This window comes from Pelobates fuscus, chromosome 2, assembly GCF_036172605.1.
Source record: "Pelobates fuscus isolate aPelFus1 chromosome 2, aPelFus1.pri, whole genome shotgun sequence".
In the NCBI taxonomy this organism is placed as follows: Eukaryota; Metazoa; Chordata; class Amphibia; order Anura; family Pelobatidae; genus Pelobates; species Pelobates fuscus.
The window spans coordinates 177,651,517-177,665,406 of NC_086318.1; the positions used below are offsets into that span (position 1 = coordinate 177,651,517).

A 13,890-nucleotide genomic window follows, 5' to 3' on the forward strand; every position below is an offset into this window, starting at 1 on the left:
ATACAAGGGTGAGTCAAGTAATTTAAATTAGCGCTCCACTGGGTTTTGTTTGTTGTGACCTTTCTGTTCCACTTTCATTACCCCACTTTCTTTGATGGTTGGTGGACGGCCACCCTGTTCCCACAAGGCTGCGACGTCAGCAAGGCAGTGGTGGAGTCATGTTTTGGGCCGGAATCATGGGAAGAGAGCTGGTCGGCCCCTTTAGGGTCTCCGAAGGTTTAAAGATGACCTCTGCAAAGTATGTGGAGTTTCTGACTGACCACTTTCTTCCCGGGTACAGAAGGAAGAACTATGCTTTCCGTAATAAAATCATCTTCATGCATGACAATGCACCCTCTCGTGCTGCAAAGAATACCTCTGCATCAATGGCTGCTATGGGGATAAAAGGAGAGAAAATCATGGTGTGACCTCCATTCTCCACTGACCTCAATCCTATTGATAACCTTTGGAGCATCTTCAAGCAAAAGATCGATGTGGGTGGGAGGCAGTTTACATCCAAACAGCCGCTCTGGGAGGCTATTCTGACATCTTGCAAACAAATTCAAGCAGAAACTGTCCAAAAACTCACAAGTTCAATGGATGCAAGACTTGTAAAGCTGCTATCAAATTAGGGGTCCTATGTTAAAATGTAACGTGACCTGTTAAAATGTTTAAAAAGTTAAAATGTTGTTATAAGTTTGATTGAAATAGCTTTTGGTTTCAGTAAATATGCTGCAAACACAACAAATGACAATTTTCAGTTCTTTACAACCTATAAAGTGTTTTGAAACTTACTGTGCGTAATAATTTGGAACAGTGCATTGTATTTTTTATGTTTAAAAAAAAATACTGTTATTAGGAGGTTTGTTCAATAAAATTTGAATTGTACTCTTAATAGTTGATAACATAAGAAGTATGCTGACTGTTATTTACATCAATTATATAGGTAAATGAGAAAAATATCATTTGCATAATAATTTGGAACAGGGTGTAGGGTTGGTCAATTTTGTTCCCGTCTTGTCCAACAGGTAGGGTATCCTCATTTGAGAGATTTGTTTCTTTTAATCTTGTTTTCCTGGCACTATATAATGCATAGGTCCCCCCTCCCGCTGGGCTGAACGGGCTGAAACCCTTTCAGCCACTTACCTTTATCCAGCGCTGGGCTCCCTCAGAGCTGGTGACCTCTCCTCCCCCTACTACGACAGCTACCGAGTGGACACGAATGCACATGCGTGGCCAGAGCCGTGCACGCATTAAAAACGCCCATAGGAAAGCATTTCTCAATGCTTTCCTATGGAAGTTTTAAAAAAAATTTTTTTTTAAATGTTTCTTTTTGCAGTGCAACGGGTTTTAACAGCTTGCGCGCGGTGCCCCAACGGCAGTCCTCACGCTGAAGTACTACAGGTTTAACAATGGGGTATTCAGGATAACGGGCACATTTTAAAATTATTTATAACAAGATTACTCATGTGTGGTTCATGCGAGTGTGTTATAACTTGTAGCAGAAGTATCTGTGCTTTATGTCACCATAGCTAGGAGGTTGTTGAAGTGTGATGCTTTGGTTCCAGTAAATTAGTATGACTATCTGGTGCTAGCATGTTATGCGGTGTAGGTGGTGATGGTTTGTGTGTGTTGTGCAGATACGTTACATAGAGTACAAGTGAGTGAGCGTTCAGGTATTTTTTTAAGCTTTACAGTCTCACTGTGTGTAAGTCCAACACCAGGTTGCAGCTGCATCTCCCCTTTAGGCCGATTATCCGATCCCTGTGCGCAGCTGGGTGTAGGAGCAGTTGGAGAGGTTCAGCTGGTCGGCTATGCAGCCCTTTGTAGGCATGGTGCTTCTTCGGCCCTGGATCAGCGTGAGGGCTGGTACCTTCAGGCCATGAGCCTGGGGTCCTCTTGGGTCCAGGGTCTTTCCCGGCGAGCGGGTGCGTTGGGCCTTGCGTGTGTCTGTAGTGTGCCGTCGTGTGGATTCTGCAGCCCTCCGTTTGTGTTGCCGGTACCTGCGGGTCGGTCCTCCCGTTGTCCTCTGTCCAGGCAGGCGTTTCATTTGGGTTACAGTGGATTGGCGTTTTTTGCGCCCATCAGAGGTTTCCCAGTCCTCCCGGGGCTGCAAGCTTGCCTTGTAGGTGGGTTAGGGAGTGGTATGTAGGTGGGTCAGGGAGTGGTATGACTGCAGCTGGTCGTATGTGGGCCAGTAGCTGAGCCCAGAACTTCTCAAAAATTATATCCAGGGAGTCTCTCGCTTTAGGATTGGGGGTAGTGTGATGCATGCTGCTGCTGCATGCCACGAGTGTAGTTATCCCTTTTGGCCGCCATCTTCGAGGCCTTCCCCTCCGGTCCGTCTGATTGAACCATCGGCTGTGATAGCAGGTCAGTGACCGGGCTGGTTCTGTGTGGCGGGGACCGGGATGTCCCCCGCCGGTCCAGGGGGGGGGTGATGATTCATGCGTGCTTGTGGCTCGGAGTGGTGAGCGGGAAGCGGCCGCCTTCCCAACCATCCTTCTCTCGCCAGCCACGTTCCGCCGTTTCGGATCCCGGGCATTCTGGGTGGTGAGACTGGTATCTGCGGGTGCATACTAGGTTCCTCAATCTGTTGAGCCTCCGTTTGTGGGTTTTCCAGGTTTGTGCGCTAGTCAGGCTCCGCCCCCTCCTATGGAAGTTCTGCGTGCTCAATGCAATTTTTGCAATGAGTGGCGGTCAGGAACTCGAGGCTGGATTAACCCTGCAATGTAAACATAGCAGTTTCTCTGAAGGGTTAAAACCTGGGGGACTATAGTGGTCCTTTAATTGTGAGGCCAGAAGTTTCACTGCCCTGTTTCCCTGTCTATGATAATTGGTTTTCAACTTATGGATCGCTCTCTCCACCTGATGCATTTGATGCGTTTCCAGCTCATCCTAATCTTGTATAGTAGGGTGCTATTGGGTCCGGTGGGCGAGTTTTTATGCTGGTCCTCTTTAACACTTTCAGATCTTTCATGAGCTTGTTACTTTTTTCTGAAATGATACGCCTCTGTTGTGCACCTATTTTAATCAATAGACCTCGCACCTCTGCCTTATGGGCAAGCCAGGTGGTAGAGGGATCCGTATCCATGTATTGGTTATCCACAAAGAAATTATTAAGCATCCTTCAGACCTCTGCTGCCTGTACTTTGTGCTCTATAAGCGATTCATTGTGTCTCCAGGTTCCCCGTCCCCTGATTGGATGTAGCGTAGTAAAGGTGAACAGGAGGGGTGCGTGATCCGACCAAGTGATAGGGGCAATAGTAACCCCGTCGAGCGTGTCTAAGGTTTTTGCATCAACTAGGCACATGTCTATGCGGGAGTATTGGTTATGAACCTTCGAATAGAAGGTGTAGTCCCTAGTAGCTGGGTATAGTGAGCACCATGTGACGTGTAGGCCATGGGAATGTAGTAAATCTGAAAGTTTTGCGCTAAGGACTTCAGAGCGAGAGTGGGAACCTGGGTCCCCTAATCTGTCCAGGTCAGGGTCTAGTACACGGTTTAAATCCCTACAGATAAGCGTTTGTTCAAAGCTTTTCCAATAAAGTCGTATTGCTTGGAATTGGGGGCATATAGGTTGACTATGGTCACTGGGGTATTGTTGAGCAGTCCCACCAGTATAAGGAGTCGTCTGTCATTGGTTTTGTACTCTGTCTCACAGTGAAATGTCCAGTCTGAATGAAACAGTATGCTAACACCTCTGGTTTTGTTCGGTGCTAGTGCGTGGTAGGAGAGTGGGTACCTGGATGAGGAGAATTTGGAGGGTTAGTGGTGGAGAAGTGGGTCTCTTGAATGCAAGCAACAGACACATGCGACTCACGCATCTTTTGAAATGAGAGTCAGCTCTTATGCTGGGTATTGAGGCCGTGGGCGTTCAGGGACAGTACATTAAATCTGTGAGAGAGCGTCAGCTGTTAAGGCTGGGGGAGACCCTGAGCTAGCCCAGGCATCCACTCCCTTCCTGACTCCCCTGCTGTAGCAATTTTTGGAGAAATAGTCGCTGACTGTCCCTGTCACGCCCATAGCATAGGATAGAGAGCATCTCATACATAACATAAAGACAATAAAAAAAAAATACAAAATATAACAATTAAGGTTAGTACCTAAACAAAAGTATATAAATTTCAACAGGCATATACAAATTATGTGGAGACCAGGCAACGTGTGATGCCCCTCTCAACCTGGGGGGGGGGGGGGGGCGGCATCACCAGTGGTGACTGTCTCGTCTTGGGGGGCAGTGGCGCTCAGATTGGCGGCCTTTCAAGTTACTCAACACTTATTCTCATATGGAGGGTGCAAACTGGGATTAAAGGGCCCCACGCCCCCTTCCCCACTACAGGTACATGGGTGTTCTGTAGTTTTGGATTATACCCAGTAAGGGAGTGTGTAGGGGCGGGTACCCTTGCATCTCAGGGGTGCCTCCAAAAGATAAGAAGATTAGCACGGGAACCTGGTGGCAGTGTATTGTGTTTTTTTTTTTTACACCTTAATGAGGCACTCCCGGCTTTCAATGGAGAGAGGAAATAAGGAAGCTAAGGCGATGTGGGTGTGCCCAGAGCATTGTCAACCAAGAGAGAGGAGTCCCTTAGGGAAAATGCAAGGTGGCTAACCATTTGTGTATATGTACATATGATGAATTAAATTATTTTTATTTATTTTGTGTGTGTGCTGTTTATTTCGTTTTTGGTTTTTTTGTGTTTGTCAGTTCCTCCCCAGTGTGGGATTCTTAGTGACAAGTGCGGGTAACGTATCCCTTTAAGTATTACTCACGTATAGACTAACATCATCTCTCTCAGACATTGACTATGATGCATATCGCCAATCGTCTCTACAAGGTTTTGTGGAGTGTCCGTTTTAGGTCATATCAAAGATTGTCTCTGTCGTCGAGAATAGTCTCTTTCCCTGAGGCGTCAGAGTAATTTCAGTTTCTGTACTCTTGTCCACTCCGGGTTCTATCTTCTCGGGGAGGAAGGGGTAGCATTCACCTTGGTCTGGTTCATCCACTTTTGTGAGGGATCCATTTCATCATATCAGGAGTTTCTTGGGGAAACCTCATCGGTAGGGCACCCTACGGTTGCGTAGACATTTAGTGATGTTGACAGTCCTTCCGTCTGGCCATTGTCGTGGCTGAGAGATCAGCATACATGGCCACCCCAGCGTAGGTTGGTGGCATCGCTGCGGCCTTTCTCTGCGCTGTCAGAATGGCTTCCTTGGAGCTGTAATAGTGTAACCTAGTAACGATGTCCCTTGGAACATCCTGCGCCAGGTTCTTAGGCTTGGGTACCCAGTGCGCCCTGTCCAGGCGTAGGTCTGCTGTACCAAGTGTCGGTAGTATGGCTTGTAAGAGCTGCTGCAGGTATTCCGGCAGTTGGTCAGTATTGACGGTCTCCGGGACTCCACGCACCCGGATGTTATTGCGACGGGAGCGATCCTCCTTATCAGCCATTTTTTTTCCTCCCGTCGCTCGTGATCTGTTTCCAATTTGTGTATCTTAACCACAATTTCATTATTGGCTATGCATAGCTTGTCTGTTCTCTCCTCCAATGCTCCCATGCGCATACAAATGGCCTGCACCTCCTAGCGGAGGTCATCCACAGCGGATTTAAAATCTGCTTTCATTGAGAAGCGTAGCTCATGTAACATAGCTGCTCGCCATGTTTCTGATATTGAAATCTCACCAGGATTAGTTTGCAGCGTTTGAGTCGGATCCTGCCTCCGACGTCTGCGCGGGTGCCTTCCTCTCTTCCCGTGGCGGAAGAAATCTGAGGCGCGCTGAACTTTTGGCACCATTTGGAGTTTAGAAGGTCCCCTGAGTGTGAGCACCTTTGTGTGGTGAGTGGCGTTCCGGTGATTGCAGTTTTTAGTCGCTTTTTAGGCTATAGTGTATCAGAGCTATAACACCATGCGACCGACAAACTGGAGGTCCAGCCCCTCCTTGAGGTGATTTTTAAATGACAGAGACAAGATTAGACTTTTCTTTTTAAATACTGTGATGGTGCATAGACTGATTCAGATGGGAGATCTGAAAAAATAGAAAAGCTTGGACTCTTCCTCAAAAGATTTTCAAAATACCCACCACTTACCATTGATTGGGTGTTTTCATACCAAATTTGAGACAAACAAATGCAACTGAATATTCTCACTACTCTAAATTCTCAAGTTTGTTACAACGGACAGGATTAAAAAAAACAAAAACACAAAGGTGCAAGTGATCATGTCACTGTTAGCATGCTGCTATTAAGAAGTCATTTTTTTATGCTGACTGAAAGAAAGAGCATTGAAACCAACATTGAGCCAGTTTCTCTGAATTTGGGTCACTTTGTTAAAAAAAGAAAAGAAAAAAAAAAGACTTTTAAATGTGAACTTTTTTTGATTCTGACCCTTTAGTTTGGAGGAGAGTGGTGTATTGTGGGAATGTTTATGTAAAAGCACAAAGGCAACTGTTAACCTCATCTGCAGTACAAGGCTCTTGCAGTTATTGCTGAATTTACAAAGACATTGCAACTTGGAATAGAGGGTTGTTTAACCCCTTAAGGACCAAACTTCTGGAATAAAAGGGAATCATGACATGTCACACATGTCATGTGTCCTTAAGGGGTTAAATTGTTGCTTAGCCTTTTCTCAACTTCACCCATAATACACACTTGGATTAAATCTCCTGGCAGTGATTGCAAAAATGTTGTAGCACAATGAACATGTTTAAAGTGGACCAGTTGCCTTAACAAATAAAACACCTATAAAAAAAACAACATACATATAAATAGACTGTTTCGTTGTCATTTTTTTTTCTACAGAATCCAAGCCCTGGCCCTTATAAGGTTACTCCAACCATGACAACCGCCTTTCCCTGCCCCAATTCACAGAAACCCAGAGTGCTGGGTCTCCTCTGTAGGCATGTTTCTGACATATTGGTTTCTGCACAGCTCAGAGCATCAGCCAATGAATGACATTCTGTTAATTTAGCATTAAGCCAACATTAAACTTGGCATGTGCAGTTCCAGCACAAAATTCTGCACAAGCTGACTCCAGGCACCATGACCACTGAAAAATACTGAAATAGTCATGGTTCTAAGACTGTTTTTGGCCTATAGATATGTGATTAACTCTTTCAAGCTTCTTCCAGTGGTAGTGTGATCAATACCAATCTGTTTATAGTGTGATAAGGCCCACATGGGTGCAGGAAACACGTATTTTAGACTTTTTTTTTAATAAAGTGTCAGTTGTTTGGTACTGACCAGGTAATTTAAAATTGTTTGCAAATTATTCACCATTTTGTCTATTTTTTTTTTAAATTTCCAGTTTAGTGAATTATGGTTTTGTACTAGGTACTCTGCGTGTGCTCCTGGGCTTCGGGAGTTCAAAGAAAATTGTAATGTGGGCCATGATAAGGAATATTCAAATGCTCTTCCTATAAACTAATGTGGCAGTGTTTCTTTCTGTGTATTGCATTAATTGCTTTTATGTGCCTTTTTGTATAATTTGACCTGAAAATTATTTGGCTGATTTTATTATGTTTATCTTTATCATAGAAAGAAAAGGAGAAAAAAAAGGAAGAGAAGAAAAACGATAGAGAGACTGAAAAACCAATTAAACCGATTGTAGAAAAGGTAAGCCCACTAAGCTTGTTTTTGTTTTTTTTTTGTTTAGGAGTTTAGGATATTCCTACTGAATTTGTAGTTGAGGCCAGGATTGAACCTATGCAAACCCACTTTCATACCAAATAGCACAGTCTGAGTCCGTAAAGCCTTTTTTTTTTTTTTTTTTTTATGATTGCATAGTAAACTGCTCCTTTAACTGCTTACAGTAGTTTGTGGCTAAATATTATTTAAATATATTTCTGTGCTATAATTCCTATAGTGGTAACAAATAATGTTGCCACTTTCTGTAACATGTAGCATTAGTAAAGTGCTCATACCAGCCCCTTATTGCACACATGAGGGGGGAGCTTTTCTGGGTCTTCATAAAAACATTGCAGTTCAGTAGTATCCATCAGTAAAGCATTTTTTGAAATTAAATTAACCTAATCATTTACATTATTTATTCCTAGGTTTTGCACAGTCAGTAATGCCGTGTGCAATATCTAATCTGTTACAAATCTGCGTAAAACATTTCTTAATATGTTTGTGCATGACATGCATATACATAAAAACATAAATGAAGATACATACAACTGGTGGCAACTGTTTTATTTACATGCATGTCAAATTCTTAATTGGGTTGAGATGTGGGGTCTCTGGAGACTGACGGAAATACAGTGAGATTGCTAATCATGGGCCCAGCCTAACATAAACCTGTCTGGATGTACAAAATAGTTGTAAAAATACAGATAACACTCCCCCTTCCCCATGGCTCTGAGCTCCAGATTGTGTGTGATTAATACTGAAGTATGCCTGTTTGTGGTAGATGAGAGTCAGTGAATATGTATCATAAGGGGCTATGCAACACGACATTTGGCTTGTATACTCAGTGGTACAGAAAGACTCACCAGAGCCTAAAATACACTTGTGGGTTGTAATAAAAAAAGAAAATCACATGTCTTAAAATCTGAAGGGTCAGAGAAGTACAAACCGTTCCAGTGTATCGATGCTGTGCACAGGTAATGGTGTTTTGTGTTTGTACATATGTATGTATACATTTGCATCACCAGATTGTAAAGTAGCATTTGTGATGGTATTGATTCCCGCATGGCTGGATTATGATCTCAGTGATCGATGTTACAATTACTAACTCAGCATCTCTCCAACAGCATGCTAGACAATTACTTTCCCATGTGTTGTGACATTAATATTCCACTTATTAATGAATTGATTGCTTCATTAGGAAAGTTATATAGTAAAGATGTCACAAATGGAAAACTTTGCAATACTGTGCCGTAGGCAGAAATATAGAAATTTGACTCACTGTGTTTCCAATAAAATTTCTGGACATCCGCTTCATACTTCAGTGTGGATTTTGTATACTATTAAAATAGGAGGAATAATATATTCTACATACTGTGATCCTTGTCAGCAGGTAGCGCGGCCCTCTTGGGCAAAAACATGCACAGTCTTTTAATGCAACTTCCAGGCACTTTATTTGTAAGTTTACACATGAGGCAGCAGCAAATAAAAACATAAATGCAATAATGTAACACAAATCCCTATAAACAAAAAGCCTAGCTCGTCTGAGCACTAACTCACATCAGATTCCCTATCTCTCAGGGGTTAAAATATAACAAAAATTATTGGTTTCACCAACCTAGTGTATTTGTCCGCTCTCAGCACTCCAGTATTTAGTCAGCCTGCTGCTTCCAGCCTTCCAGAGAGAAACAAACATTCTCCCCTTACCTGCCTAGCAGGGAGGGGTTTATTCCCACTGCTGCAGCTGATTACCTGCAGCTGAGCAGTGGGTTGTAGACAGTCCAAAAACCCTGGCCTGGATCTATGTCTCCCAAGAAAACCGCTAAACTGCGGAGTGGAGCACTGGCCCACCCTGCTCTCCAAATGCTCCACCCCAGGGGCCCATAACTAAATATTCATTTTGGTTATATGCACACAGAAACACACACTCCCCCTGGGGTTAAAAATCATATGCCTCTCTGAACAATTCTGTCGAAATATAAACTCCCTCACAGACCACCCCATTCACCTTATCACAATACCCAATAATGAGTAAATGCTTATGTTTGATAGGTTGTATTTAAACTGCTATGCGTGCAGTTTATACTGTATCAAAGCAAGTTTCATGTTTTAAGATTTGCTAATATCCCTATGCTTTTGAATGCATCTGATCTAGTCTTTCTTTAGAAAAATTATACAAAATGAAAAATACAGTTTTAAGTCTTCAGAAACATGTATCCAAGACATAATTCTAGCAGAACTGACACATACCTTGGAAAGTTATGTTCTAGTAACTAATTAAATGTTGTTTATGAATTGTGTTTTCTTAAAAAATAAGAGAGCCTGGAAGACAATGTATGTAAAGATAAATATTGGTGGTTCACAAAATAAAGGGAACGCAAAAGCCTCTCCTTCAAAATTTTCACATTGATGTGCTTGGGTAGAGGATGAACATATGCATACAGTTCTCCCTCCACGTGCTGTGATCTCCAAGTCTCTGCCTCCTGGCCGTAAAAGCCACCAGGGATACAAACAAACACCGTTCAGAATACTTCATAGATGATATGGCTTATTCATAATGGGATACTACAGGGATCTGTTTGCGTATTGTCAAAGAAGGCAGACGATGGGAAAAATAGAGGTGTCAAGCAGGTGCTGAGTTGTGCCAAAAATGCTGCCCAAAAAGATATTGTATGCAAGAAGTAACAGTGCCGCATATAAAGGTTTTAGTTTACATCCACACTGTGTTTGCATTTGCACAAAAAAATTCAATATCTATTAGAAACCCAGTTTTGTGTATGCATAATCTAATTTGAAATTCTTAGCTATATTAAGTCATGAGTTGGGAGGACTGTGTCCCATTCCCTAAAGCAGGAGGAATTGTGCTAATAAATTGATTAGTACAAGTTATACTTTGAAAAGAAATCATTGCCTTTTTTATGGTGGTTACATTTAGAGGGTTACTCCAAACAAAAAAACACAACAAAAACTGTGTTTTTAGGACAACACTGTTTTTAATCAGAGTAAGCAATCTTTCATCTGTGACGTCAGTCCCCCTCACCTGACAGGGGGTTGCATGGGCGGTACGAAACTGGGCATGCCTTTGTTGGACTTTTTTTTGCCAGCATGCTGACAGACGCTAATGACAACCAAAAGGGATTAACTCTGTATGTGCAGCCTTTGATAGATCATCACTGCACATAGACTCTCAAATGCCATTACCACTTAAACTACTACCAAGCACCATGATCTTTAAAGTGATTTATTGAGCTTAAGGCGGTAAGAATTACATGTCTGTAAAATGATTAAAAGAACTATATAAAAAAATATATATATATTTGATGAAACCTTGTTTTGTGAAATTATTCTTATGGTTAATATAATGACAAGATTGGGATCTTGTTTTCCTGTTAAGCGGTAACGAGGAGCTGCTTGGGATGTGCCGCCACTTTTCTTCCATTGTTTCTTATAATGAATTGTAAAGATTCAGCAGTTAAACACAGTCTCGGCTAATGGTCTCATTAGAAGTCAAATGCTTTGCTTGCAAATATTCTCATTTGGGCTTTTAGAGAGAAAACAAAATGACTTGTATACTAAGCCATAATCTAAATGAGTGGCTTTCTGTTTTGTTTTTCAATGCCACGTTCTATAATGTACCCTAGACAGTAGCAGATTGTGCATGTGCTTCTTCAAATACCATTTTGTTTTTCTTCTTTTTCTGTTGTTCCGTTCAGAGAGCTGATTAGAACTCTCTACTGTATTGTGTTGGTTTAACTACCTTTTTGAAGTGTAATACATTTACTGCAAAGCTATGAATTTTTTATATCGTATTTGAACAGCGTACGTTTTCTGACTTGTTTAATGTTTTACTCTGCCTTGCCATTGATAACCTTAACGCATCAAATACCAAATTACCGGGGCAAAAACCTTTGGTGTTTATTAGATACCCCACTCCTTTGGTGTTTATTAGATACCCCACTAGATAACAAAATGTGCATCACGTCATCCCTTCAGCACCAGTAAATCACATACGCAAAATTCAAGCTTGGTATTACATATGCCGCACATGGATCTCCTGGGGCAGGTCCTATTTTTGGGCCAGTGTTTGTGTTTGAATGTAAACATGTTTTTGTATAGAGTATATGTGAGTGAATGTAGGGGTGTGTTTGTATGTAGTGTTGGTGTTTGAATGCAATCCACACACTGACACACATGCAGATACATATACACACATGCAGATACACAGACACACAGTCACACACAGATGCACATTGACACACATGCAGACATAGTGGGATTCTAGGAACAATATAAAGGGGGGGGGGCACATAATATTCTACAGGCAAAACAGGGGGGGTTCCAGTGTCCCCCAGTCTCCCATTCACACCACACTCAGCCAGACGCCCGGCGCCCGTACATGCAAACAGATTAATTCACTAAACTTTCATTCATACTTACCTTTCTGTTCCGTGCTCCGTTCGGGACACCACGCATGCATACTCACCACTCTGGCACTAACCCTCCAGTGCTGGTTGGCAAGCCGGTCATTCGACAAACGAACAGATCATTCAAATCATACTAACCATACACGTGGCCGCTCACTACAACCCCTGGTGGCAAAAACATATTATGACCGAATACAATTTTTTCTTTTTTTTTTTTCCCCTCTTTCCCTACATTATTTAAACTTAATATATTACTACTCATATGTTTAATACTTGTTGGGTCACCATCGGTACCCCTATAGACTCCCAATACGGTGTAATTATGCCCAAATAATAGACTAATTGTACTATTATAATAAATTGTCAAACGACTATTACTTATTTTACATACACCTTAAGGTTCCATGTTACTAAACTTACTAAATTGCCTATCCCCTATACTAGGTATTTTCCTAACCTTACTTCTACTCGCGGTCGCACTTAACTGCCTCAATTTTCCATACCCATTAAAGAAGTATTCTGGTTCTGTTCATACGGTACGTATACTTATGCGTTATTATTCAGAAATAAATTGGGTTATGCACAACCCACGTCCCACCGATCCCTATACTTTTTCCCTAATTCGGATTAAACCCAGTTTCTTTAACATGACTATGTAAACCTTACGCAACCCAGGTTAAATACACCACCCTCCTAAGTAAATCACGTACTCCCTTACCCTTCCCCTCTCAGGTCTTGCAAATTTCTAAGCAAACCACTAACCTACTCTAGCATACTCCAGCTTACCCCTTACCCTATTCCATCCTTTATATCTTCCTGACACATGAGATTGACCGCTAGCTCCTCACGTCCTCGCCCTCATTTTATGCTCCAGGCCTTTGACACCACTTCAACTCTTACCCAGAACTTTGGGGACTCATCAGACTCTCAGTCTTAGTTCGTTACAGGTATATCATAGATCACCATCTCCTGTGTTTACATATAAATAAGATGATATAGAGGATTTCTCTAGCTTTATCCTCAGACAATACCCCAACCTTTCTTAAAAGAACCAATCCCAACAGAACCACTGTTACCAATCCAAAAAAAATAATAATAATAATAATAATAAATCCAGGCTTAACCATCAATTCTTATTTTCAGATTCTCTAGCATCCTTCATTTTCCTTTGTGAACCCTTACAATTTACTAATTAGGTACGTCTCCGTTTACCACGTACTCCCTATATCCCAACTAAGTAGGGCTGTCAACTGGTGATTAATAGCGTCTTGCCCCTAGCTTATCGTAATTAAACTACTTCTGTGAGGCCAGCATCCATCCTCATCAGAGGTATACGCCCCTTCGGTCCAACACATAGCTAGAGCCTCACTATAACCTCTATCTGTTACTTGATAGGGCCTCACCAGTCACACCCAATTACATTATGTCTTGTTACAGTCACCAAGAGGCCAACAATCCCGCCACATCATTCAAGTGGCCCCCGACCACTCGGTCCTCCTCATAGATAGAGCCTCTCTCACCACTTGGCACTAGTTGGGCTTCATCTTCCTTGTAGGTACGGTAATGTTTCGCCTCAGGCTTAGCTAGAACCAGTTGACACAGGCACCATTGCTCATGATTAAGGCCATATCTTTACCATGTTTTCATTTTAGTATGTCTCAAATTCCTGACCAAGAAGAACTGGCTATACCCGAAACCCCAACCAGGCCTGCCACCCCAGCCGGCTCAAACACCCCTACCGAGAACCTAGAACCAGCCAGCCCGTACTCTCTCCGGTCGTGGACTATCCCCAAACTCGCGATAGGGCACAAGTATGGTGGTTTTTCCTTTTATGACTATCATAAATCTTTTTCGGCTAAGGCAGC

The 13,890-nt window shown here is 42.4% G+C and overlaps 1 protein-coding gene across 2 annotated transcripts in view; it reads left to right on the forward strand.

Annotated features, from left to right (window-relative positions):
- SMAP1 (small ArfGAP 1) overlaps positions 1 to 13,890 on the forward strand; it is a 319,946-nt gene that overhangs the window by 157,292 nt on the left and 148,764 nt on the right. For both annotated transcript variants that reach the window (XM_063442978.1, XM_063442979.1), the window contains one exon: positions 7,512 to 7,589. In XM_063442978.1, the coding sequence (XP_063299048.1) occupies positions 7,512 to 7,589 (78 nt within the window). The remainder of the gene's footprint in view (positions 1 to 7,511; positions 7,590 to 13,890) is intronic.